This window comes from Amblyraja radiata, chromosome 13 (assembly GCF_010909765.2).
Source record: "Amblyraja radiata isolate CabotCenter1 chromosome 13, sAmbRad1.1.pri, whole genome shotgun sequence".
Classification (NCBI taxonomy): domain Eukaryota; kingdom Metazoa; phylum Chordata; class Chondrichthyes; order Rajiformes; family Rajidae; genus Amblyraja; species Amblyraja radiata.
Window position 1 is genome coordinate 33767427 of NC_045968.1, and position 25520 is coordinate 33792946.

The 25520-nt window shown below is 53.6% G+C and overlaps 2 protein-coding genes across 7 annotated transcripts in view; one reads left to right on the forward strand and one right to left on the reverse strand.

The window, feature by feature from the left end:
- The window catches only part of tp63 (tumor protein p63), a 109293-nt gene extending 104428 nt beyond the window's left edge, over positions 1-4865 (forward strand). For 3 of the 4 annotated variants that reach the window (XM_033031688.1, XM_033031689.1, XM_033031691.1), the window contains 3 exons: positions 748-841; positions 2243-4639; positions 4679-4865. In XM_033031688.1, coding sequence (XP_032887579.1) covers positions 748-841; positions 2243-2539 — 391 coding nt within the window. In that variant the 3' untranslated portion in view covers positions 2540-4639; positions 4679-4865. Of the gene's footprint in view, positions 1-747; positions 842-2242; positions 4640-4678 lie in introns of those variants that run through there. The other variant, XM_033031690.1, reaches the window with a different exon arrangement.
- A 671-nt stretch (positions 4866-5536) lies between these two features.
- Positions 5537-25520, reverse strand: part of LOC116979821 (prolyl 3-hydroxylase 2-like) — a 40946-nt gene continuing 20962 nt past the window's right edge. For 2 of the 3 annotated variants that reach the window (XM_033031685.1, XM_033031687.1), the window contains exons 2-15: positions 18837-18989; positions 18267-18453; positions 15838-15969; positions 15218-15357; positions 14486-14575; positions 13028-13080; positions 12284-12378; positions 11743-11870; positions 10859-10954; positions 10368-10518; positions 9697-9817; positions 7928-8003; positions 7511-7651; positions 5537-6508 (exon numbers count right to left, since the gene is read on the reverse strand). In XM_033031685.1, the coding sequence (XP_032887576.1) occupies positions 6416-6508; positions 7511-7651; positions 7928-8003; positions 9697-9817; positions 10368-10518; positions 10859-10954; positions 11743-11870; positions 12284-12378; positions 13028-13080; positions 14486-14575; positions 15218-15357; positions 15838-15969; positions 18267-18453; positions 18837-18989 (1656 nt within the window). In that variant the 3' untranslated portion in view covers positions 5537-6415. The remainder of the gene's footprint in view (positions 6509-7510; positions 7652-7927; positions 8004-9696; positions 9818-10367; positions 10519-10858; positions 10955-11742; positions 11871-12283; positions 12379-13027; positions 13081-14485; positions 14576-15217; positions 15358-15837; positions 15970-18266; positions 18454-18836; positions 18990-25520) is intronic. The other variant, XM_033031686.1, reaches the window with a different exon arrangement.

Here is a 25520-nt window from a genome sequence, read left to right on the forward strand (position 1 = left end):
AGCGAGGGTGGAGGAAAGCTCAGTGCAGAGTGAGAGGCTGCCAGAGCCCTGGGTTGCAGGGGGACTACTGTAACGCTGGGACACTGTAGGACTGACCAGTGGAGGAGAGCTGGCCAACTCCTGGCTGCGGGAGGGGCTGCAGCAACACCGTTGCCTGTGGTCTCCAGCCTGATGCCGTTGCCCTGTGAATCACAGGTCTAGGGTTGGAGTCAAATTTGGACATTGAGAGGTAATTCCCCAGTGAGGGTGTCTGTAATTAATTCAGAGTGATACAGCACATAAACACCCATATCCTGTGGCTCAGTGCAAAGATTGATCTTTAAGGGACCCCATTCTCTTCATAGTTACTCTTTTAGCCTTACTGCACTTATAGAATCTCTTAGGATTGCTTGTTCACGTACCTGCCCAAGCTCCCCATGTTCGCTCACCGCCCCGTGCGATACTGAGGGAGCACTGCAGTGTAACAGGAGCTCTCTCTGCCCATCCCCCCCCCCCCCCCTGGGTTCACCCCATCATCATAGGTGCCCGCACTGTTCCCTGGGTGTGACATTGTTCCAGTGTTTCCTACAGTGCCGCCTCCTTGGCCGAGAAGCCCCCCCTCCCCGTGGCTCGAAGCTCACACACTGCAGACGCGCCTCTGCTTTGTGTTTCTGTCTGGCTTGCTGCCTGGTTCGGGGACGGTTTGGTGAGTTGTGAAGGAGCTTGAGAACACGCAGTGCTAATCAATCTTATCCTCTCTGCCGACAGTTTCCTGGCCAGAGCCGGATGTGCATCATGTTTGGAGTATTTCACCACCCAGGGGCTGATGAATATTTACCAGATCGAGCATTTTACCATGGATGTGAGTATCTGACTCTCATCTCTCTGGGTTTCATCAAGCTTTCTATAACCTTGGTATCAACTAAAAGGTGGTGCGAGTGTGGGTCAGATCAAGCTCCTCAATATCTTGACTGTGGCTGGGAAAGCAATGTAATTGTTTACTGTCATTTGGGAGCCCCTGTGGGCCTTGGATCTCGGACAAGGTGCGTGCAGAGACGAGTGCAGGAAGTCCCCCATGCCGATGGGAGAGTCCTTCCCATCTTTACTCCGTTTGACTAGGGAGCAGGCCCCGGCTCTCCTTACAGGTGATCTAACTGTCCCTCTGCCAGCTCCACCAAGGACCAGCCAAAGTTCAGAGTGTGAAGTCGGTGTTTGTTTGGGGAAACTAACTGGAGTTTGAAAGGATGAGGATGGACCTCATTGAAACATCCCCAATAGTGAAAGGCCTGGATAGAGGGGATGTGGAGAGGAAGTTTCCACTACTGGGAGGATCTAGGACCAGAGGCCACAGCCACAGAATAAAGTGACGCACCTTTAGAATGGAGAATTTAGTCAGATGATGGTGAATCTGTGCAATTCATTCCCACAGATGGCTGTGGAGGCCAAGTCATGGGTATTTTTAAGGCAGAGATTGACAGACTCAAGATTAATAAGGGTGTCAGGGCTTATGGGGAGAAGGCAAAGAATGGGGTTGAGAGAGAAGGATAGATCACCTGTGATTGAATGGTGGAGTAGACTCGAATGGCCTAATTCTGCTCCTACTGTATATCATGAACATGAAATGGACACAATGCTGAGATTTAAAAAAAATTAAAAATAAACGTTATTCACGATAAAAAATATCTACAGAAGAACTGTGCAAAATTCCTCCAACATTCTCCACGACTAATACATTCATTAGCGTTATATTTGGTAGTGTTCCCAAAAATCATAATTTTACCCGGCACCCTTGCCACTCATGTGGCCCCTTGGGGTGATATCCCTTCCCTTGCCAATGCTGAAACATGGAGGGTTTTTGGTGCACAGTCCATGAGTTAGTCCATGCAGGGAGGTGTATCCTTGTCACTTGAGTCACCTCGAGCCTTGGTAAAGGATAAGGCAGGACTCTGTGTAAATGGGAAAGGTGTATTTAAAGGGAAATGTTGGATTATCATTCAATGCAATTAGTTCAGTGAACTGTGCGGTCCCTGCCGAGCCCAGGGTCTGGACTTCATTCATCGTTTAAGGTGTTGGAGCATAGATCTCGAGTTTGAATTCGGTACGGTTTGGTCAGAGTTTGCCAACGCTAACAAAGTCTCCGGCTCGGCCTGTCCAAGTTAGCGGTCTGAACGCGGCATGGGCAACATTCCACGTCAGAGCCTCTCTCTGTTCGAGTTGCTGCCTGTCAATAACTAATGCTGTCCTTTCCTCAACCCCGATTCAGGATCTGATCAGCCTCAAGATCCCGGATCAGTACCGCCACGCCATCTGGAAAGGAATACTTGACCACAGACAGTCTCTGGACTTCACCAACGCCCCCCAACTCCTGAGAAACAGCAGCAGTGCTTCTACCGCCAGCCTGGGCTCCCAGAACGAGACGCGCGGTGAGCGAGTCATCGACGCTGTCCGCTTCACCCTGCGCCAGACCATCTCTTTCCCTCCCCGCGACGACTGGAATGACTTTGGGTTTGATGTGGACGGGCGCCGCAGTAAACAGCGGATCAAGGAAGAGGGAGAGTGATGGGAATTCCACTTCCCCGCCCAAGAGACAATCTTCCTAACCCTTCACTGACCACGCTGTTGGAGCACGATGTCTATACTCTGAGTATTCTCACACTATTCGTATCGGTTGCACTTAACCTAGTTTTGTTTTATATCTTTATTTTACATTTTTTGTCTTAAGCCCAAACTGCCCATTTTCGGTAGCTGTATCAAAGCTTATAGGGTGCTCAAGGGGCTATGTGGGATTTATAACAGCTGTACTTATGCATCTCTTCCTGTTTAGAACGGATCACCCTCCTCCTCAGCTGAGCGTGCCTGCACTGTGAGGGGGTAGAGGGAGTGCTTAAGGGGCAGAGGGAGTGTGGACAGGCTGGGCAAAGGACCCTCCTCCCTTCCTCGCTGCACCGATCCTTACTTGCACTTGGTAACTGACCCCAGGGTATTTCGCACCAGGGTTGAGATTGGGTAGCTGTAACTTGCCGCTGTAACGGTGAAGGAGGGTGTTACAGCCCCTCATTGTTGCTATTTACGGCAATGACCGTCTCAGTACATCAGGGCATGGCCTGCTCAATGCCTGTGAACGGTTAGTTTAGTCCCAGCCCTGCAGTGGTAACCAGCTCACCCGTTTACTATTTAAACCTGCCGCTGGCTTGCTGCTGGTTAATGGCAGCTCAACACTGCCTGGCTTCCAATGGTCCTCCTGGCCGATTGCTCGCTTGCTGTCAGTGAGCGAGCTGGTCCTGGTTATTTGGTTAAAGCTGGCCCTCTGGTGCGGGCAGAGTGAGTGGGAACGCATCACTGCTGGATGTCTGCACGTCCCAGGCTGTGCTGACTGGAGCTGTGAAGAGGCAAGGAAATGGAGGTTGCCCCACTTGTCGCTGACAGCCTGAATTAAATTAGCCAACACTTTGACACGCTGTCACTGGGTAGACGGTGACTGGCCTGGCCCGGCCCAGCCTGACCTAGCATGAGTGAGACGGTGACTAGCCCGGGCTGGACTGGTGTGGGTGGGACGCTGATCATTAAACTCGTTAAAGCTTTGACTGAAGTCACCACGTGTATCGTGACTGTTTACATACTGTGTGTTGTTCTCCTACTTGAACAGGTGCTGGGTGATCTGAGTGTTGCATCTGTTTCATCTGAGAGTCCTAGATTTCAATGTTAATTTTGTATTCATCTGGATGTTTTGCTGCAGACTGTCCTATTGGTGAACTGTGAGCAGCTTGGTGCTATTGCCGGGAGTAGGGGTCATCTTGTGGGAATTCCTCTAACTCTGAAGTGGGGTGATGTCTGCAACAGCCACACTCTGCCATGCAGAGACCACTCTTTTTCACCAATTCACAATTGTTACAAACCTGTAGATGTAGAATGGAAAGATAATCCTTGTAGACAGTTGCTGTTTAATATCCAGTAACTCGAAAACAATCTGGCAAATTTTGGCCAATTCTACAGCACTTTCCTCTGGCAATCCTCAGTAAATGATTAATGTGTACAATCCAGCAGCACTGCCTGCCTGCCACGGGCTGTGTGACTACACAAATCCCACAATTTGTGTGTTGGGGGGGGGGGGGGGGGGTGCAGTATCAGCCTTTCACACAGAGCCAGCCACTAGGCTCAGTAATTCGCTCGGGTGCTGAGCGCTGGTGCCATCCTCTGTGGCACCAGAGCCACTTGCAGCTGAGGCAGTGAACAGTGTGAAATGCATTCTGTGCCAGGAGAGGGAGAGAACAGAGAGCATTGGTTCTGTAGAGAGTGTGGCTGTGACAGACTGACAGAGTGGCAGACAATGAAATGAGATCTGCTGAAATTTAAATGGGGTTTCCTGCAGTGTATTTCAGAATATTGAACTATCTGGTCAGTCTTCATTTCATGTTGTAAATATCTCTGGAGCTTTTTGACAGGCTTTTTTGAAAAAATAAATATATGTTTGCGGTGGTCCAACCATAATTGTAAAGATGGTCAACAGTTTGTGCACCAACATTGGCTGGTTGGAAACTCAGTCTCGGCTACTGTTCCTGGTGATTGCGGGTACACTATCCATTGTCGCAAGCGGCGGCAGCCGAGTCCGTTTGCAGTGAGTGTTTAACTAATTGCAGCAACCCAGGACAGGAGAGGGGAGGTGAGGGGAGGGGGGGGGGGGGGAAGGGCAGGGGAGGAGAGGAGATGGCAGGATGGTAGCAGGTTGAGAGTAGTGTTTGAAAATGGTATTTGTATTTCAACCTGCGTAACTTTGTCGCCATGTGTTGGATTTGATGCACTTTAGAGCGCTTCTTGTATAAAGTTCCACCGCAACTCTTATTTTTCTTTTGCAGTATTAAGCATTCAATTAAAGATTTCTCAAGATACTGGTGACTGTCATTTCAGTTTTTATGTCCAGAAGACAGAACAGTTCACAGCAAAACCTCCATTCGTGACCAGATGCTGTAATCGTGCTCCCTCACCGCTGAATGCTGCCTTTATGTTGCAGCTGTACACACCATCGCGGTGTGGAGGTGAACTGAACCATCCATCCATCCTTAAGGACTCCCAAAACAGAAAGGGGTTAAACCACCCTCCCTCCCCAACTGTCTCTAACCCCCACTCCACCCGTACAACCATGGGGTGCATCCTGCCCCCACACAGAGTGAAGCTGAGGCAGGGATGGTGATGCAGCAGATCTGAGACCTGTCTAAGCCAGGCCAGGCTGGATCATTAGTAGTTAAAATAGGGGTGAATAAATATTGAATTCATCGAGGAACAGAACGTTGTGGGGAAAAGGTGCAGGGGTGGAGTCGTGGCCAGCATAGATCAGCCATGATTGAATTAAACAGTGAGGCAGGCTCTCAGCCCCGAGGACTCCTTGCCCGGTTACGTTCTCTGCGTGTGGAAACGGGAATGTCATAAGCTGTTTATTGCACAACTGAGGTCTTCACAGGCAGCTGAACTCTTATTGACAAAATCAAGTGTCTCACCTTTCATTAAAAAAAATTGCATTGTCAAATAGAAAAAAAATAGAATAATTCATGGACGAAACACGTTTCACAAAGATAATAAACTTTAATAGTATCTATAAAATAATCATTTTATAAATAACGATTTTTAACCACAATATTATAGTTTCCTGTGCAGCATGTAAACACAAAGCACCCGCAGTAAATCAAACCACAAGTTTTGAACACACCGAAATAATACACCCGATATTTGAACAGTGAAGCCTCTGTCCAGGACATCAGTGCAGAAACAGAAAGTTCAGCTGTACAGTTCACTTCACACAGGTGGGCACCACCACATGAGGGCTGATAAACACACAATGACCCCCAAGTGAAGCTCCCTCTGTACCGTGCTATCATACTCTCGGGGTCAGACACAGAGCGAAGCTCCCTCCACTGTTCCATCACACATTCCAAGGGTCAGACACATAGTGAAACTCCCTCCGCACAGACCCATCACACACTCCTGGCACAGTTTGGTTAGTGACGGAGAGTAGCTCTAGGCAGCTGTGTGTGACCAGTGGGGATGGCTCTCTGGAGCTGCGGGAGTGGGTAAGATGCCGCCATCTACCGTTGGTGGGGCAATGGAGAGGGATCCTTCAACCAGGCTCAGCAGGCAGCAGGCCCACCTTAGGACCAACCCCATACTAGGCCCAGATCCACAAGGACCCGGCCGACCACAGACCCAAGCATACCCGGGAACCAGGCCTATCCGGGGACCCGGCCTACCACAGGCCCAGGCCTTCCCGGGGACCAGGCCTATACAAGGCCCAACCTCCAGTGGGAGACAGCCGGTGCGGTTCAACTGGAAGACAATAACTGTTAGTAAAAATCTGTGAACAAATTAAATTAGCATTTATAGAGCACATTAGAACATTCTACGGGGTTGCTGGGAGATTTAAATAAATACATTATAGACTGAAGATTCACAGTTCGTCCCGTGGGTTTACTTCAACTCTGCCGTCCAGTTGCTGCTGAAGTGAAATCAGCTCCATCGCCTCGTCCGCCTTGATCCGTTCCTGCAGCAAAACAGAGCCACAGTCACCCAGCACCGACACAGGCTATTAACGCCCAACCCCTTCACACTGACCAAGGTGACCCATCTACACGTCCCACATGCCTGCGTTTGGCCCATATCCCTCTAAAGCTGTCCTATCCATGTACCTGTTGAGATGTCTTTTAAATGTTGCATTCTATGACCCTCCTCCCCCTCACCACTGCTCTCCCTTCCATCCTCTTCCCCCGCACTCCTCCCATCCCTCCCTCCCTTAACCCCTTCCTGTGGATAGGGTGAACTGTTTTAAATATCTGGGAGTCCACATCTCCGAGGCTATGACATGGGCATCACACGCCTCAGCACTCGTGAGTAAGGCAAGGCAGCGCCTTTACCACCTCAGGCAATTGAGGAAATTCAGAGTGTCTCCGAGGATCCTCCAGTGCTCCTACGCAGCGGCGGTGGAAAGCATCTTGTCCGGGAACATTACCATCTGGTTTGGGAATTGCTCTGCCAAGGACAAGAAGTCTCTGCAGAGAGTAGTGCGTTCGGCCGAACGCTCTATGGGAACTTCACTTGCCCCCCTGCAGGAACTATACATCAGGAGGTGCAACTCCAGAGCCAACAATATCATGAGAGACCCCTTCCACCCCTGCAACGGACTGTTCGAGCTGCTACGGTCAGGCAAACGCCTCCGTTGCCATGCGGTGAGAACGGAGAGATCGAGAAGGAGTTTCTTCCCAGAGGCCATTCGGACTGTAAACGCCTATCTCACCAGGGACTAACTCTACTGAACGTTTTTCCTTCCATTATTTATTATGTAAAAGAATATGTGTGTTATGATTGTGTTTATAGTTTGTTTGGTTGTTTGTCTTTTGCACAAAAGTCCGCGAGCATTGCCACTTTCATTTCACAGCACATCTCGTATGTGTATGTGACAAATAAACTTGACTTGACTTCAATCTCCTCTCCCCAACCCCCGCACTCCTCCCCTCCCTCCTCTTCCCTCCCTCCATGAGGGCCTCACCTGCTCTCGGAAGTGTGGGTCGAGGGTGAACCACAGTGCGACGGCGCAGCGCTGCCCACGGGTCACGGCCATCACCCCGTGGGGGTTCTCCCCTCCCGACGAGAAGCCCACCATCCGGCCGCAGCGAGGTTTCACCGCCGCCTGGGGGGAAGAGTTGGTCCCGAAGGATTGGGGTTTAGAGTTAGACTGGGGGGAGAGGGAGTGCAGCAGACAGTCTGGGGGAGGTGGGGGGAGTCGGATCAGGTTGGAGGGGGCGAGGTGTTTAGGGGGGAATTGTAAGGGGTGGGTCGGAATGAGGGGTGGGGTTCGTGATGGGGAGTGGGTTGATCAGGTCGGTGGGGGGGAATCGTTTTTATCCGGTGGAGATTCAGATCAGAGCGGCGGTTTGGATCGGGGGGGGGGGATCTCACAACTCACTGTGACAGTCTTGGCGTCGGGCTCCGTGAAAATAAACTCCCCGCCGTCAAAATCACCGTTCAGGTAGAGAATGGCGCTGCGGGAGAACACAATTATTCAGGGGCCGGGGTAGTGATGGGGGGTTGTGTGTGGGGGGTGGGGGTGGGGGGTGGGGGGGGTTAGTGAGGGGGTGGTGGGGGTGAGTGAGGGGTATTGAGAGGTATTGAGAGTCCCAAAGGCTGTGTTGCCTGCCTGGTGCCCAGGTTCGGGACTAAATTAAAAAGCAGAACTAAAAAGGTAATATTCTCCGGATTGCTCCCTGAGCCACGTGCGAGTTAGCAGAGGATCAAGAAGGTTAACGTGTTAAGAGATGAATGTGTGGCTCAAAGATTGGTGTGGGAGAAGTGGATTTGAATTTCCTGCACATTGGCACCAGTATTGGGGAAGGAAGGATATGTTCTGATGGCACAGACCACTGGAATCCGGCTGGGAGCAGTGTCCTGACAAACCATATAACCAGTGCCATAGATGGGGCTTTAAACTAAATAGTGGGGGAGTGGGATCATCAAATTGGAAATGCATGGCTGAAGTTAAAGGGAAAGAGAGCGCAGGAGAGGTTACCAAAGTTTCCAAATTAAGAAATGGGGCAGAAAGTTTAGAAAGGGATGAGTCTAACGTCAGACAAAATGAGGACAATGTGAGACGAGGGGTGGTGAATACTGAACAAAAGGTGTTATATTTGAATGCACTCAGTATAGGATACAAAGGTGGATGAGCTTAGAGTGAGGTTAGAAATCAGTAGGTACGATATTGAGGGCACCAGGGAAACGTGGCTGGAGAAGAATCGGAGCTGGGAGTTGAATACTCAAGGTTACACGATTATCAAAAAGACAGACAAGTGGGCAGAGAGCGTGGGGTAGCTCTACTGTTAAGGAATAAAATTTGCAAGGGGTGACAGGATCAGAAGATGCTGAATCCTTGTTGGTGGAGCTAAGAAACTGCAAGGGTAAACATACCCTGATGGGAGTTATTTATAGGCCTCCGATCAGTAGCCAGGTTATAGGGTACAAATTACATCAGGAGATACAATCGGCATGTAAGAAAGGCAATGTTACAGTGATCATGTGGGATTTCAATATGCAGGTAGACTGATTAAATCAGGTTGGTACTGGGTCCCAAGAGAGAGAATTTGTAAAATGCCTACGAGATGGCATTTATTTCAAGAGAGCTGGAATAGCAAAGAAGAGGTGTAATGCTGAGGCACTGGTCACCAGGTTTAGAGTATTGTGAGCAGTTTTGGGCCCCATATCAGAGGAGCGATGTGCTGACGTTGGAGAGGTTCCAGAGGAGATTTACGAGAATGATCCCAGGAATTAATGGGTTAACATGTGATGAATGTTTGACGTCATTGGGCCTGCACTCGCTGGAGTTTAGAAGGATGAGGGGGCACCTCATTGAAACTTACCAGATAGAGTCGATATGGAGAGGATGTTTCCACTTGTGGGAGAGTCTAGGAAAGGAGGGCATAGCCTCAGAATAAAAGAACGTATCTTCAGAAAGATGAGCAGGACTTATCCAGAGGGTGATGAATCTGTGGAATTCATTGCCACAGGCGGCTGTGGAGGCTGTCATTGGGTATTTTTAAGGCACAGATTGACAGATTCTTGATTATTATCGGTGTCAGGGGTTATGGGGAGAAGGCAGGAGAATGGGTTTGAGAAGGAAAGATAGATCAGCCATGATTGAAGATGGGGTAGATGCAATGGGCCGAATGGCCTGTGCTGTGGTACCTGTAGTCACGGTGGGTGTAAGCAGGCGGCTCCTTCCAGCACACCTGGGCATCAGGGTCCAGTAGGCAGTTGTCGGCATGGATCGGGTGGCTCAGATCATTGCGATTATCCTGCTGACCTGCTAGTCACAGGGAAGGGGCTGTGAAGGTGGGGAGTAATGGCACCGGCTGTGACCCCCTCCCCCACAGCCCCATCCCCGCCACAGCCCCCCTCCATCCACAGCCCCCCTCCATCCACAGCCCCCCTCCATCCACAGCACCCCTCCACCCACAGCCCCCTCCACCCACAGCGCCCTCCCCGCCACAGCCCCATCCCCCCGCAGCCCCCTCCCTCACAGCACCCCTCCACCCACAGCACCCCCCCCCGCCACAGCACCCCTCCCCGCCACAGCACCCCTCCCCGCCACAACACCCCTCCATCCACAGCCCCCCTCCATCCACAGCACCCCTCCACCCACAGCACCCCTCCACCCACAGCCCCCTCCCCGCCACAGCACCCCTCCATCCTCAGCCCCCTCCCTCACAGCCCCATCCCCCCACAGCCCCCCTCCATCCACAGCACCCCTCCCCGCCACAGCCCCATCCCCGCCACAGCCCCCTCCCCGCCACAGCACCCCTCCACCCACAGCCCCCTCCCCGCCACAACACCCCTCGCTCCCCCCAGCGGCTCACCTTCGATGGCAGTGCGACACACCAGGTGTGTGTAAGAGAAGTAGAGGGTGGAGTTGAGCATGAAGTAGGCCTGGATGATGGCCCGAGCCCTCTCGCTCGCCTCGTAGAACAGCGTCGCCCCCCGCAGCGAGATACGCCCCTCAACCCCGTACTGGAGAGAGACGGGGGCATTAATGAGGAATGTGGGGTAACCTGCCTCCCTCTATGCCCCCTTTCCATCTGCCCACTTCCCCCCATCCTGCCCCCCCTCCCACCCCCACACCACTCACCATGAGTGCTCTGTAAACGATGTTGTGGGACCTGTCCCCCTCACCCTCCCTTTGTCCCATTCCCCCTCGCCCTTCCCCCCCCCCCCCCCCCCCCCCCCCCGGGCAGTAGTTCTAACTCTCCCACACCGCTCACCATCAAGGCTCTGCAAACGCTAGTGTGCGACCTGCCCTCTCCCCCTCTCCCCAGCGGTGGGTCTAACCCTCCCCCCCCACACCACTCACCGTCAGGGCTCTGTAAACGGTAGCTCCCTCGAAGCGCTCGTTGGGTGTGTGAGGCGACATCTTGCCCCGATACCCATCGCCCGCCGTGGTGATGCTCTGTGGAGGCAGAGACAGTGAGGGGGGTGTCAGCGATCACAGCGCGACCCCCATCTGCAGAGCAGGTGGGCCGAGGAATGGGCCGACCAATGCAATTTAATGCAGGTACGTGTAAGGTGTGGTATTTGGAACATTGACAGTGAACGGCAGGGCCCTGGAGAGTGTCGAAGAACAGAGGGATCCAGGAGTTCAGGCGCATAGTCTCCTGAAAGTGGGTCACGGGCAGATAGGGTGGAAAAAGTAAGTTATTCCCTTTATCCTGTATCTGTTCACTGCGGACAGCTCGATTGTAATCATGTGTAGTCTTTTTGCTGATTGGATAGCTCGCAACAAAAAAGCTTTTCATTGTACCTTGGTACACATGACAATAAACTGGACTGAACTCAAAACAAGAAGGCTTTTGGCCTTCATCAGTCAGGGTATTGACCATAGAAGTTGGAATGTTAAGTTCACCATTATATAAGATCGGTGATGCCACATTTGGAATATTGTGCTCAGTTTTGGTCACCCTGCTACAGGAAGGATGCTGTTAAGCTGGAAAAAGCGCAGAGAAGATTTACGAGGATGTTGCCAGGACTCGAAGGCCGGAGCTATAGGGAGTGGATGGGCAGGCTGGGAGTTTATTCCTTGGAGCGCAGGAGGATGAGGGGTGATCTTATAAAGGTGTATATAAATAGTAGGGGAATCGACATGACGGGGGTGAGATTGGGGGGGAGGGGGTGCGGGGTGAAGAGTTTGGAGGGGGGGCCTTGAGGGGGTTAGGGGTGAGGTGAGGGGGGGAGACTCACGTTGGCCACGAGGAAGAGCTGCTGACACTCGATGGGGGTGATGACGTGGTCCATTAACACCCTCTGGCTGCCGTTCATCTGCCGCGAGTCGCTCACCACCCTCGCCCCACTGTAGGGCACCGCGCCCCCTGTGTGCGGGGGGGAGAGACTGTCAGTGGGTATGGGAACCCCCCCCCCCCCAGCCCTTGCATTCCACCCCTACTACACCAAGCCCCCCCACCCCCCCTCTCCTGGGCACCCTGTGGGGTTTCGGGGCGGTGTATCTGCGCGGATGGGGCACCAGCCCTTACCCCCCAACCCCCCCCCCCCCGGATCCCCAGCCATGAGGAGAGACGTTCAGCAGAACCTGGGACCTCCCGCCCCACCCAGACCACCCCCACCCGCAGACCTGATCAGACCCAGCCATCCCCTGGCCAGAGTGGACACTGCCCCCTGGAGTGGACATCAGACTACCCCCAAGGGGGCCAGAGAAAACACAGACCCTCCCCCTCCCCCACAGCCAGTGGTCACCCGGACCCCCCGCCAGTCGCCGCTGCCACACCTTCCCGCTGCTCCGGCTCGCTCGCTCTCTCCGCCCGTTTCCGCTGCATCACTGGCATCACTGGGGCTCTCAGGGTCTCCGCCCCTGTCGTCCGCCTGGGTCAGAGGGCAGGGAGCAGGGATCAGTGACTGAAACCCCTTCCCCACACAGCGTCACCCCCCCACCCCACACTCTCACTGATCCCTCAACCCACCCTTATCACTCATCCCCAACAACCCCACCGCAGCCCCTCACCCTAGTCTGATCCCTCACCGCAGTCTGACCCCTCACCCCACTCTGACCCCTCACCCCACTCTGACCCCTCAGCCCATTCTGACCCCTCAGGCCCCACCCGGACCCCTCACCCGAGTCTGACCCCTCACCCCACTCTGACCCCTCACCCCAGTCTGATCCCTCACCGCAGTCTGACCCCTCACCCCACTCTGACCCCTCACCCCACTCTGACCCCTCAGCCCATTCTGACCCCTCAGCCCCACCCAGACCCCTCACCCCACTGACCCCTCACCCCAGTCTGACCCCTCACCCCAGTCTGACCCCTCAGCCCCCTCACCCCACGTCTCAAACCCCCCCCCCCCCCCCCAACAGTCACCCCATTTCACCCCCCGTGTGCCCCCAGATCTGGGAGGGAATGACACGGAGCCCCAGCCTCGGTCGGTGCAACACGGGGTCGGTGCTGCGTGGGGTCGGTGCGGTGCGGGGTGAATCAATACTGGGGGCGGCGGCGGCGGCGGCTTTCTCTCCCACCTGCCGGAAATCTCCAGCTCCTCTTCCAGCTCCCCGGACATGGTCCAGCTAACCTGCAGACAAACAACCTCCGTTCAGACCTGTTCACCAGGGACGGTCCTCACACTTCCACCACTCAAACACATCACAACATTGTAAGCACACAGCAGCCACAGATCGACACAAAGTGTTGAAGTAACTCAACCGGTCAGGCAGCATCTCTGGACAAAGTGAAAACAGTCGGGCAGGAGCCATCAGGTTTGGAACAGCTACTTACCTACAACCATCAGGCACTTGAACCTGCTCAACCCTAACCCTTACCCAAGGAAAAACTACAGACCACCTCTTGCACTACCAGGGACTTTCTAATTGTGATTTTGCACTAATGTCTTGATATTGTTGCCATTTTTTTCATTTTCCCCGCATAGAATATCGCGTGTGGTTTATGTATGATTGGTTTGGTGGTTCCCTGAGTCTCTGCAGCCATAACAGTTTCCCTGCCTATGTCCCGGAATTCACGAGAGATTGTATTTGGAAGGAACTGTAGATGCTGGTTTATACCGAAGATAGACACAAAATGCTGGAGTAACTCAGCAGGTCAGGCAGCATTTCTGGAGAAAAGGACCAGGTGACGTTTCGGGTTAGAACTCTTCTTCGGACTCAGGCTTGGGTAGAGTGGATGTGGAGAGGATGTTTCCACTAGTGGGAGAGTCTAGGGGGCATAGCCTCAGAATTAAGGGTCGTTCTTTTAGGAAGGAGATAATGAAGAATTTATTTCGTCAGAGGGTGGTGAATCTGTGGAATTCTTTGAACAGAAGGCTGTGGAGGCAAAGTCAGTGGATATTTTTAAGGCAGATAGATAGATTCTTGATTAGAACGGGTGTCAGAGGATGTAGGTAGAAGGCGGGCGAATGGGGTTAGGAGAGATGGATCAGCCATGATTGAATAGCGGGGTAGACGATGGGTCAGATGGCCTAATTCGGCTCCTATCACATTCACACCACAGACTGGGCTGGCTCTGCCCCGCAGTCCCAGGCACGGCCACGGGGTGGCAGCGGTGCCCCCTGCAGTCCTGGGCACAGCCACAGGGTGGCAGCAGAAGCCCACGGCCGGAGACATAAGTCAGGGGCTGCGGGAAGTGCCGTCGGGTCGGGCAGCTTCTGTGTGGAGATGGGTCGGTGATTGGGATCAGCGTCCCCTGTCTGTACCCCGACCTGCCCGGTGTTCTGCCGTGTGACACCAGACTGTGGGCAGAGACCCGGGGAGAGGAACCCATTGACCCCCTACTGACCCCTCCATGACCCCCTACTGACCCCTCCATGACCCCCTATCCACCACTAATCCAATCCCCCTACCACAGAACCCTCCACTACCATCCCACCCACTGCCCACCCCCCACCGGCCGTCCACCCCATCCATCGCTGCCCCTCTCTCCCCCAACACCTCCCTCCCCTCCCCCCCGGAGGGGTGCCCACCTACCGGGTTGATGTAGGCGAAGTCGTGTTCGGCGCTGGCTGCCAGGAGTACCTCCTTCTCCAGCCAGTACCTCTCCATGTAGTCCAGCATATCCTGGAGGGAGAATACACCGTCACTCGGGACACAGCAGGACCACACAGCTGTGGGCCACATCTGTCTCCATACACCTGTGGGCCACGTCTGGACAGCTGGTCCCATACAGCTGTGGGCCACATCTGGGCAGCTGCCCCCCACAGGCAGACGTGGCCCACAGCTGGAGAGTGGACTGAAGCTTGAGGGGAGGGGTGGGGGTGAGATTGAGAGGGGGGTGAGCGGGAAGCATTGGGGGACCTGGAGCCGGGGAGAGAGGTAGGACAGGGTCACTGGGAGCAGGCAGCTATTTCTGGGTCAGTACATGGCCTGCAGAGGGGCAGCACAGTGGTGCATTGGTACAGTTGCTGCCTTACAGTGCCAGAGAACTAGGTTTGGCCCTGACCACGGCTACTGTTGTATGGAGTTTGTACGTTCATCGTGTGGGTTCCCCCGGGTGCTCTGGTTTCCTCCCTCCCTCCAAGGACGTACAGGTTTGTAGGTCATATGGCTTCAGTTAATATTGGCATTGGGGAGTGTGCTGACCTGCTGGGGTCCTGGGGGTGAGGAGAACTGTCCTGGTGGGGTTGGGGGGAACTGTCCCGTCGCCACCTGAGGGCGGGGCGGTGCGGTAGGGTTTGCGTGGGGGAGGGGAGTGTGACTGACCTTCCGCGGCCCTGGGGTGGGCTCGCCTCTGGCCCTCAGCTCCAGCCGGTAATACGCGGTGTTGTCCAGCATGTCAGGGTCTCCAGGATGCAGCAGCAGGTAGGACGTGCTGGCAGCCAGAGCCCCCGCATAGTCACCCACTGCAGGGAGGGAGAGAGAGGGGGTCAGTGTGTGGCCCCGGGTCTAACCCCCCCCCCCCCCCCCCGGTCTCCACCTCCCTTACCCCCCACCTAGAGCCCCTATTGTAGTCATCCATGGGGGGGGGGGGCAAGAGAGAGAGAGAGAGGGGTCAGTGTGTGGCCCTGGACCCCCTATTCCCTCCCCTGGCCCCCTGCTCTCGCAAACCCCCCCCCCCCAGCCTCCAGGGATAGCGCATAGTTGGCCATTCGGGTGGAGGGGGAGGGGTATCAGTTTGTGGTCCTGAACCGCCCCACCGGCCCCACCAGCCCACTCCCATCACCCTTCCCCTCCCTCCCCTCTCTCCCTCCCCGCATCCCCACCATCCCCTCCCCTCACATCCCCTCGCTCCCCTTCCCTCCTTCCCACCCTCATTCCTTTCCCGTCCCACCCACCCTCGCTCCCCTCCTCTCCCACCCTCGCTCCCCCCCGGGGGCACTCACCCCTGTAGTAGGAGTACTGCAGGAAGTCATGGTGCAGGGGCAGGTAGTTGTGGATGGGCGAGATGCGGCCAGCGCGGATCGACAGCTGCCGCACACAGTCGTGTTCACACAGCAGCACCTGCAGGTAGTGACCTGAGGGCGCACATCGTCACACACAGTCCCGTCACAGAGTCTATTATACAGACCCACCAACCCTCCACTCACCCTCCCACACGCAGTCTTGTTCACACAGCTGCACCTGGACATAGTGGGCAGGGGGTTTCAGGGCAGGACACACACACACACGTACACTGACCTTCCAGCTCCCATCCATACTAACCACACTCCTGCGTCACCAACAACTCCCTCACGAACACCCCCACCCCTCTTCCCACTCCTCCACCCAATCCATCACCATCTATAAACTCATGCCCACCTCACCCCTCCCTTACACACACCCCCCGGCCTCATTCACCCTCTCCCATTCTCACCACGATCTGGCTTTGGTCAGCCTGATGGGACAGAGCTATACATCTGGAAACAGGCCCTTCAGCCTACCTTGTCGATGCTGAGCAAGTTGACATATTGGTCCCATTCGCTTGCATTTGGGCCACATTCCCCTAAACACTTCCTGTGAATACATCTGTCCAAATGTCTTTTAAAAGTTGTACTTGCATCCATTTCTACAGCTTTCTCTGGCAGCTCATTCCAAATATGGACCACCCTCTCAGTGAAAAAGTTGCCCCTGAGGTCTCTTTTAAATCTCTCCCCTCTCATCTTAAGCCTGCGCCCTCTAGTTTTAGAATCCTCTACCCTGGGAGAAAAAGTGTGAGCATTCACTACATCCATGCCACTCATGATTGTGTAAACCTCAATAAGGCCACCCCTCATCCTCCTACTCTCTAAAGACAAATCTGCCTGTCCAACCTCTCCCTTTAACTCAAGCCCCCAAGCCCAGGTAATTTCCTGGTGAATCTCTTGTGCACCATTTCCAATTCAATGATATCCTTCCTGTAGCTGGGCGGCAGAACCACACACAATGTGGTCTCACGAACGACATGTACAGCTGCAACATGATGTCCCACCTTTTCTATCAATACCCTTCCCAATGAAGGCCAGAGTGCCAAACGCTTTCTTCACTTGTCCACCTGACTCGCCACTTCCATACAACTGTTCACTCAGTTCACCACCACTCTCCAGGGCTCTACCACTTACAGTGTAAGTCTTGCCCTGGTCTGACACACCAAAGTGTAGCACATATAAAAGATCCTCCCACTGTGGCACAATGGCCAGCAATGGTCATTCTGAAGATGTGCCCAACCCATAGCATAGCGAGTAATGAAGAACAGAGGGGCCTTGGAGTACATCCATAAATATTTGAAGATGGCAATGCAGGTATATGATGTGCATGACCCAAGACCAGTGGTGTGCTGCAGGGATCGGAATTTACCGGTCTGTATTTAAAGCAAGGACTTGTATGAGATCATAGGTGGCATGATGAGTAAGTGTGCAGTTGACAACATAACATTCTTCACTGCTCAGCCCTCCACCTGTTGTCTCAGGTCAACTGGGAAGGTGGGCAAGGGAGTGGCAGATGGGGTTTAATTCAGACATGTGAGAAGTAGGGGAGTTATGGGAAGTGAAGGCAGGGCAGGACACACACAGTGACACAAACCACCTCCCCAAGCCAACAACGGCCCAAAGAGGTCATTTGTGGCTGCCCGATTGATCCTGGTCTTTTCTCACCTCCGACCCTTCACCTCCCCACCCCCTATTTTAAGACGGAAGAGGATCCTACCCGAAATGTCACCCATTGTTTTTCTCCAGAGATGCTGCCTGACCCACTGAGTTACTCTGCACTTTGTGTCTATCTCTGAAATAAATCAGCATATGCAGTTCTTTGGTTCTGCAGTCTGGGGTGTGTAGTAAAACAGAGTAACTAGGGGTAAAAGCACATCATTCCCTGAAAATATCAACGCAGGTGAACAGGATGATGAAGGTTTATTCTGGGCTTCATTAACGAGGCACTGAGTACAGGAGTTGGGATGTCCATGTTACAGCTGTACAAGTAGATGGTGAGACCACACTTGGATATGTTCTGGTCACCCAGCTACAGGAAGGGTGGCATTAATCTAGTTAGATGAAAGAAAATTCTCAAAGATGTAACTGAGATTGGAGGGCTTGAGTTATAGGAGAGACACGATGGGGCTTGGACTTGAAGAAGGGTCCAACCCAAACCGTCATCTGTCCATTCCCCCCACAGATGCTGCCTGACTTGCTGACATTGTGTTTTGCTTAGGATTCCAGCATCTGCAGTGTCTAGTGTGTCTGTGCAGACATCTTGGTCAGTATGGACATGTTGGGCTGAAGGGCCTGTTTCCGTGCTGGATTGTCCCTGTACACTCTGACTGCCCCATGAGGGAGTTCACGGCTGGAAACACCGGTCCTACCTGCGATGATTTCGTATAGGTGCAGCCCTCGATGCTGCTCAATGTCTTCAATCTCCTGTGGCCCCTGGCACAAGGCACGGCACTCCGTCTCCGCCTCCCAGAACTGTCGCATGGCCTCCTCGAACGCACTGATGGCCAGCGAATACTGCTCCTCGTCATAATGCTTCAGCCCCTTGTCGAAGGCCTCCTGGCAACAGACCGGCTAATGTTACAACTCACACACTGGCAACAGGTCAACGACAACACAGGACTGCTTTCCAAATGTAGCAGCCCTCTGATCTGGGCCGGTCTTTACTGCCTGACCAAGGCCATATTGAGATGGTGACCAACTCGGACCATGTGAAGATCATGTCCATCCCTGCCATGTGGAGATGTCCATTCAGCGTGTGGCTCTCCCAGAACAGATCCATGCCACTGCGGTGGGTGCCCAGTCCCCAAGTATTGCACCACGAGTACAGACCACTTCTGCCGCATGTCAACATTCCCCGCATGCACCCAGCAGACAGGAGAGCCCAGCATCTGCCCCAGCCCACCAACACGTCCCACCCCTGAGGACCCGCACCCTCTTACCATGTAGGGCCGTGCTTCCAGGTCGATGAAGTGAGACTCCCCGACGCCCTCCATCTGCTTGTAACGTTCCAGGCTCTGCCTCATCTCCATGTGCTCGGGATTTGCCAGGAAGAAGGTGTGGGCGGCTGCTGCAGCCTTGGCCGGCTCGTTCAGCTGGAAGAGGTCAAGGGTACGGCCGCATTAGTCGTGGGCAGGCTGTCGACTAGTGTTGCCTCAGCTCAATGATTCAATGATACTTTATTCACATGTACCTAGGTACAGTGAAATACTTTGTTTTTGCATACAATCCGGTAAATCATACAGCGGACCTCACCTGGGCCTCAAAAGCTCTTTGTTCAATCACAACGGCAAAGCAACCGCACCTGGCCACTGCCGGGTCCCCCACACCTGGTCACAGGGGCCGCCCCCGCCCCGCCGGGTCCCTCTTTGCTCTTGGTACGCCCCCTCCCTCCCGGTTGCTCCCACCGGCCTGTCCACCAGCAGGGCGAGTCTGTCATCATCCATACCAGGATGGTGAGGTACAGCTACAGTGAAAATATGTACCTGCACTCCAAGATCCCTCTGCTCTACAACACTCTCCAGGGCTCTGCCATTCACTGTGAAGGTCCTGCCCAGGTTTGATGCAAAAATGCTGCAGTTATCTGCATTAAAAACTCCATTAATCATTCCTCAGCCCATCAGGATCCCACTATAATTTTTGATAAGCATCTTCACCTCCATCCACCTCCAGATTCAGGGACAGTTTTGACCCAGTTTCTTCCCAGCTGTTATCAGGCAACTGACCATCCTACCAACAACTAGAGTAAGTAAGTAAGTAAGCAAGTTTTATTTATATAGCACGTTTTAAATCAACTCGCATTGACACCAAAGTGCTTTACATAAAATAGATGATGTTTCCATACAAGCCATAGAAAAAGGGTAAAAAAATAAAGAAAATGGGCACCACACATTATAGAGTTCAACACAAACGTCCCCCCACAGCAGAATCAAAAATCTCCACTGTGGGGAAAGGCACCAGAAAGAGAGCTACTATACCTCATTGGAGACCCTCGGACTATCTTTGGTCGGACTTTACTGGGTTTATATTGGACTAAACATTATTCACATGATTCCCTTTATCATGTATCTGTATTCTGCGGATGGCTCAATTGTAATCATATATTGCCTTTCCACTGACTGGTTAGCATTGTACCCACATAACAATAATATAAGGTAACTAATATTATCTGAAAACTTACTAATCATGCCATGTACCATTCTCATCCAAATCCCTTCCAGAACAGCGTAGCGCGATGAACATCAGAGCTTGCGGAAGCCCATGTAGACAACGTCTATGGCCTTGACCTCATCAACTTTCTCGATGCTTCTTCAAAAACCTCTATCGGGGTTGTGAGACACAACATCCCCTGACTCTCCCAAATCAACCACGACGCAAGTCCAGTAACTTTCTTCCCACAGATGATATTTTATTGCTCCTAATTCTGAAGCTTTAACTGAATGGTGAGATTGGAACTCGGATCTCTGGATGACGAGTCCAGGTTTAGAAATCACTGATGCAGTAACTTGTTCACTGTCCCACCAAGAGCCCCCAAGGTTGGGAGATCTGTGCTTGCACCAGGCTGACTCGTCAGAGCGGCTGCGACAGCTGGTCAGAGGACCAGGGTTTATGGTCCTCATGGTGACCATCACTGCCTGGAGGGTCAAAGACGGGGCCAAAGGTCAACGTGAGCCAACGGAGATGCAGGCTGCTCACTGGGAAACTGCAACAGAGGGGGGAGAGGGGCTGAGAGGGGCTGCCTTTGGACGAGGGAGTTTGAGCTTAGCATGCCGCCTGTGGCAGGCTATCTCAGGCCAGAGCAGCAACTGGCTGGCATTCCCCCAGTGCCAACGCCAACACTGACTCAAGGTTCAAACCGCATGCAAGCTTTAACCTGAGGATCAACCTACTTCTCCTGTTTGCAGTAGCAAGTTATTCTTGGCTGGGAAGGGTTCGCAGAGATAAACAATTCCTGCAACCCATCTCACACGGGTCCTTCACTCACACACCGCAAGAGTGAGAGAAATGCCAGCAAACCCCTGGAGACCGCAACACTTGTGGGCCCAGCTACACAGACCACAGAGAAGGATTCACACCCGGGGGGGGGGGGGGGGGGTTGGGGGGGTGTTACACAGAGGGTGTGGGGGCCTAGAACGTGCTGCCATGGGTGGTGGTGGAGGCAGATATGGTAGTGGTGTTTAAGAGGCTTTTAGATAGGCGCATGGATAGAGTCATACAGCGTGGAGACAGACCCTTCGGCCTAACTTGCCTATGCTGACCAACATGTCCCATCTTCACTAGTCCCACCTGCCTGCGTTTGACATTATCCAAACCTATCCTAACCCAGAGACTGGCGAGGTTCACATCCCCACCCCCTCATCCCCACCCCACACCCTCATCCCCACCCCTCCCCCTCACCGTGATCCCATCCCCCTCATCCCCACCCCTCCCCCTCACCGTGATCCCATCCCCCTCATCCCCACCCCTCCCCCTCACCGTGATCCCCATCCCCCTCATTCCCACAGACTCACCCATTGCACCCCTTTATCCCCACCCCCTCATCCCATCCCCCCCACCCTCATCCCCCCCTCACCCCGATCCTCACCCGCTCACCCATCCATCCCCACCCCCTCACCCCTTCATCCCCACCCCCTCACCCCTTCATCCCCACCCCTCCCCCTCATCCTGATCCCCACCCTATCACCCTCATCGCCAATCCTCACCCCTTCATCCCCACCACTCCCCCTTATCCCCACCCCCTCCCCGTTCCGGTTGAATGCGGCAATGCCTTGGCTCGGCGTGGGGTTTCCACGGCAACAGGAGATCATTAGGTAATTCCTAAAGAAGGAACTGGCCTGGAGAAGTTTCCACAGCCGACATTCCCGAGGGGTGGGTCTGGGATTAACCCTTCCCCACCCCTGCCTGTTCCAGGTCAGGCACAGTTCCTGGCCCCCACCGTGCCCCTCTCCCCGCCCACTCACGCCAGTGGTGACAAGACACCTCCCCAACACCACCCCCCCCCCCTCCCAATCGTACCCTGAACCCCCCTGTCCCAGGCACACCGGCGATCCGGGAATCTGGAGCTGGAGTGACTCAGCGGGTCAGGCAGCATCTCCGAAGTGCTTCAGAACTCCGGTTGTGTTTCCCAGTCAGGACCACGTGGGTAGCGCCCGGGTGCTCCGGTTTCCTCCCACATCCCACCATGTGCCGGGTGGGTGGGTGGGTTAATGGGCCTCTGTGAAATACCCCTGGTGTATAGAGAGTGGTGAAACCTGGGGCGAGATGATGAGAGTGTAGGATTGGTGCAGACGGGTAGCACAGACCTGATGGGCTGAAGGGCCTGCTTCCATGCTGTATGGGTCAATGGACTGAGTGGAGAGAGGGGCTGATGAGTGTTGGCTACTAATTTCCCTGGGACGGGAGGAGATGATGAGGGAGGGGAGACCCTACGATGGGGTCGGTGCCGGGGGGTGGGGGAGATTATGAAACTTCTGTAGAGGTTTGTCCACATCTGGACATTGTGAATGTCAACAACAGGGTGACACAGTGGCACCGCGGGTGGGGCTGCTACCTCACAGTGCCAGAGACACGGGTTCGATCCTGACTATGGGTGCTGTCTGTACAGAGTTTGTACATTTTCCCTGTGACCACATGGGTTTTTTCAGTGTGCTTCGGTTTCCTCAGACACTCCAAAGACGTACGGGTTTGAAGGTTAATTGGTTTAAAGTGTAAGTTGACTCTCGTGTATAGTATGGTGCAAGTGTCAGCTAGTGTAGTATGGTCAGTGCGGATTTGGTGGGCTGAAGGGCCTGTTTCTGTGCTGGATCTCTAAACTCTAAAGCTGGAACACACCAGCTGTAATGCCCCTGTCCCACTTAGGAAACCTGAACAGAAACCTCTGGAGACTTTGCCAGGTTTTTGTCAGTCTCCCTCTCTGCTTCCACTGCCTGCAACCTCCGGCAACCACCTGCAACCTCCGGGAACCACACGGAAACCTTGGGTGGGGCGCAAAGTCTCCAGAGGTTTCTGTTCAGGTTTCCTAAGTGGGACAGGGGCATAACTGTGACAGTGAGATGGGAGCTGGAACTCCCTGGATTTCACAGGAGATTTCACGGGAGCGGAGGGACCGCAGTCTCTCCGGGCTGCTACAAGCCAGGCTCTCTCTGTGCCTGGCGGGCCAGTGGCGGAGAGACCCCCTTCTGGGCCGGATGTGTGCCCGAGGTGTGTTGGATGAGAAACTGGAATGGGCCCAGTGCGGGCACAGTCCATACCCACTGCTGATCCACGCCCTGAAAACCTATCATGGGCACGGCACTGCAAGGGTACCTGTATGATCCTGGTCACCCTGCTGTAGGATGGATGCCACTATCCTGGAGTGAGTGCAGAGAAGATTCACGAGGATGTTGCCAGGACTCGAGGGCCTGAGCTACAGGGAGAGTTGGGCATGTTAGGGCTTTATTCCTTGGAGCGCAGGTGGCTGAGGGGTGATCTTATAGAGGTGTTTAAAATAATGGGGGAAATTGATAGGGTGAATGCACGGAGCCTTTTAGCCAGAGTAGGGGAATGAAGAACCAGAGGACATAGGTTTAAAGCGAGAGGGGAAAGCTTTCATATGAAACTGAGGGGCAACTTTTCGCACAACGGGTAGTGGATATATTGGACAAACTGCCACAGGAAATGGTTGAGGCAGATACGATAAAAGACATAGTCATACAGCGTAGTAAACTAACCCTTCAGCTCAACTTTCCCACACTGGCCAACATGTCCCATCTACACTCGTCCCACCTGCCTGCATTTCGCCCATATCCCTCTAAACCTGTCCTATCCATGTACCCGTCCAAAAATGTCTTAAACGTTGTGATAGTACATTTGGACAGGTACATGGATAGGAGAGGGTTTGGTGGTTATGGGTCAACTGTGGGTAAATGGAACTAGCTTAAATGGGACACCTTGGTCGGCATGGACGTTTGGGGCCGATGGGCCCGTTTCCATGCTGTTCGACTGTGCGTGCTTTGTGTCCAGTTCCCTGCCCCATGGCGGTAACACTCTGTCCACTCTCCCGTGTAGCTGCCTCTGTGTGCCAGGCCTTGGTGAACCTGTCACCCACTTTCGTTGACCTGTTCCTGCTCCCTGCAGCTGGTCCACTAAGGGGGGGGGGGGGGGGGGCAGAGACAGAGAGGAGTGAGGCTGCAGGCAGGGAGTGTTTCCAGCATAGCTCGGCCGGTGAAAGAGAGTTGTGTGGGACCTTCAGTCGCTGCCGTTCCAACACATACTTCACATTCCTGGCATGCAGCTTCTCAGAAACCATGCCACTTGTGAAACACCTTCCTGTACAAGTTCACATCAAAACAGGCAGCCGCGCTCGCCTCTACAAGGGAGCAGCCTGTGGATATATAGCGAGGGCTGACATGCTGACTGCCCGATGAATGAGGGCTTTGACGGGAGAGGCAGGGACACCCATCACATCCTGCTACCACTCTCTATGAGCTCAGGAAACTGCTAACACTGTCTCACTCGCTCCTTTCACTACACAGAGCCACACTGAGTTTGTGCTCTAGCTCCTTGTTGAATGAAAGAGATCGGAACGCAGGGGCAGTGCCAGGCAGCGGCTGTGGTGTACGGCACTAACTCCAGGCTGCAGGCACTGGGTGTGATCTCCGGCCAGCACTGCCCACATCACAGGGAGACGGGAGTTAGAGTCCTTTCACAACCCCCTCTGCATGTTTTCCAGCAAGATCTGGTGATACTTGAAATTGACTATTGACTGGGAGTTCAGTTTTCACTGGGCCATCTTCAGACAGAGACGTGTGTAGGAAGGAACTGCAGACCGAAAATTAACACACAATGCTGGAGTAACTCAGCGGGACAGGCAGCATCTCTGGAGAGAAGGAATGGGTGATGTTTCGGGTCAAGACCTTCTTCAGTGAGAGTCAGGGGTGAGTGAAACTAGAGGTATGGAAGGATGCACAGAGAATGTGAGTTGTGAAAATGACAGATCAAAGCAGACAACGAGGCTCATTGTCACCTTCCCCTCAGTCAACATTGAACCATTCTACATTTCCTGATTATTGTCTGCTTTGATTTGTCGTTTTCACACCTTACCGTTCCACATCTCTAGGTTCCCTCTCCCCTGACTCTCAGTCTGAAGAAGGGTCTCGACCCAAAACATCACCCATTCCTTCTCATATGTACCAAAACGGAACAATTAAATTCTCACTTGCTCAGCATAACAGGTCTGTAAACACATTACTAGATAACATAATAAACAGAAAGAAATAAAAACCCAAATATTGCAAAAAATAACTGAGCCCAAAGTCGCCAGTGCAAGTCTAAAGGTAGATAAAAATGCTGGAGAAACTCAGCGGGTGAGGCATTTTCCAGCCAGCATTTCTCCAGCATTTTTGTCTACCTTCGATTTTTCCAGCATCTGCAGTTCTTTCTTAAACAGAGCAAGTCTGACGGTTAGTTTGGAAAGTCCAAATTAGTGAGACCGTGCCGATGCCATGATGCAAGGCAGTACTGGGCAGCACTGGGCAGGGATAGGCAGCACTGGGCAGGGATAGGCAGCACTGGGCAGGGATAGGCAGCACTGGGAAGCACTGTGCAGGGATGGGCTACACTGGCCAATGTACCATGGTCCTCGGTGC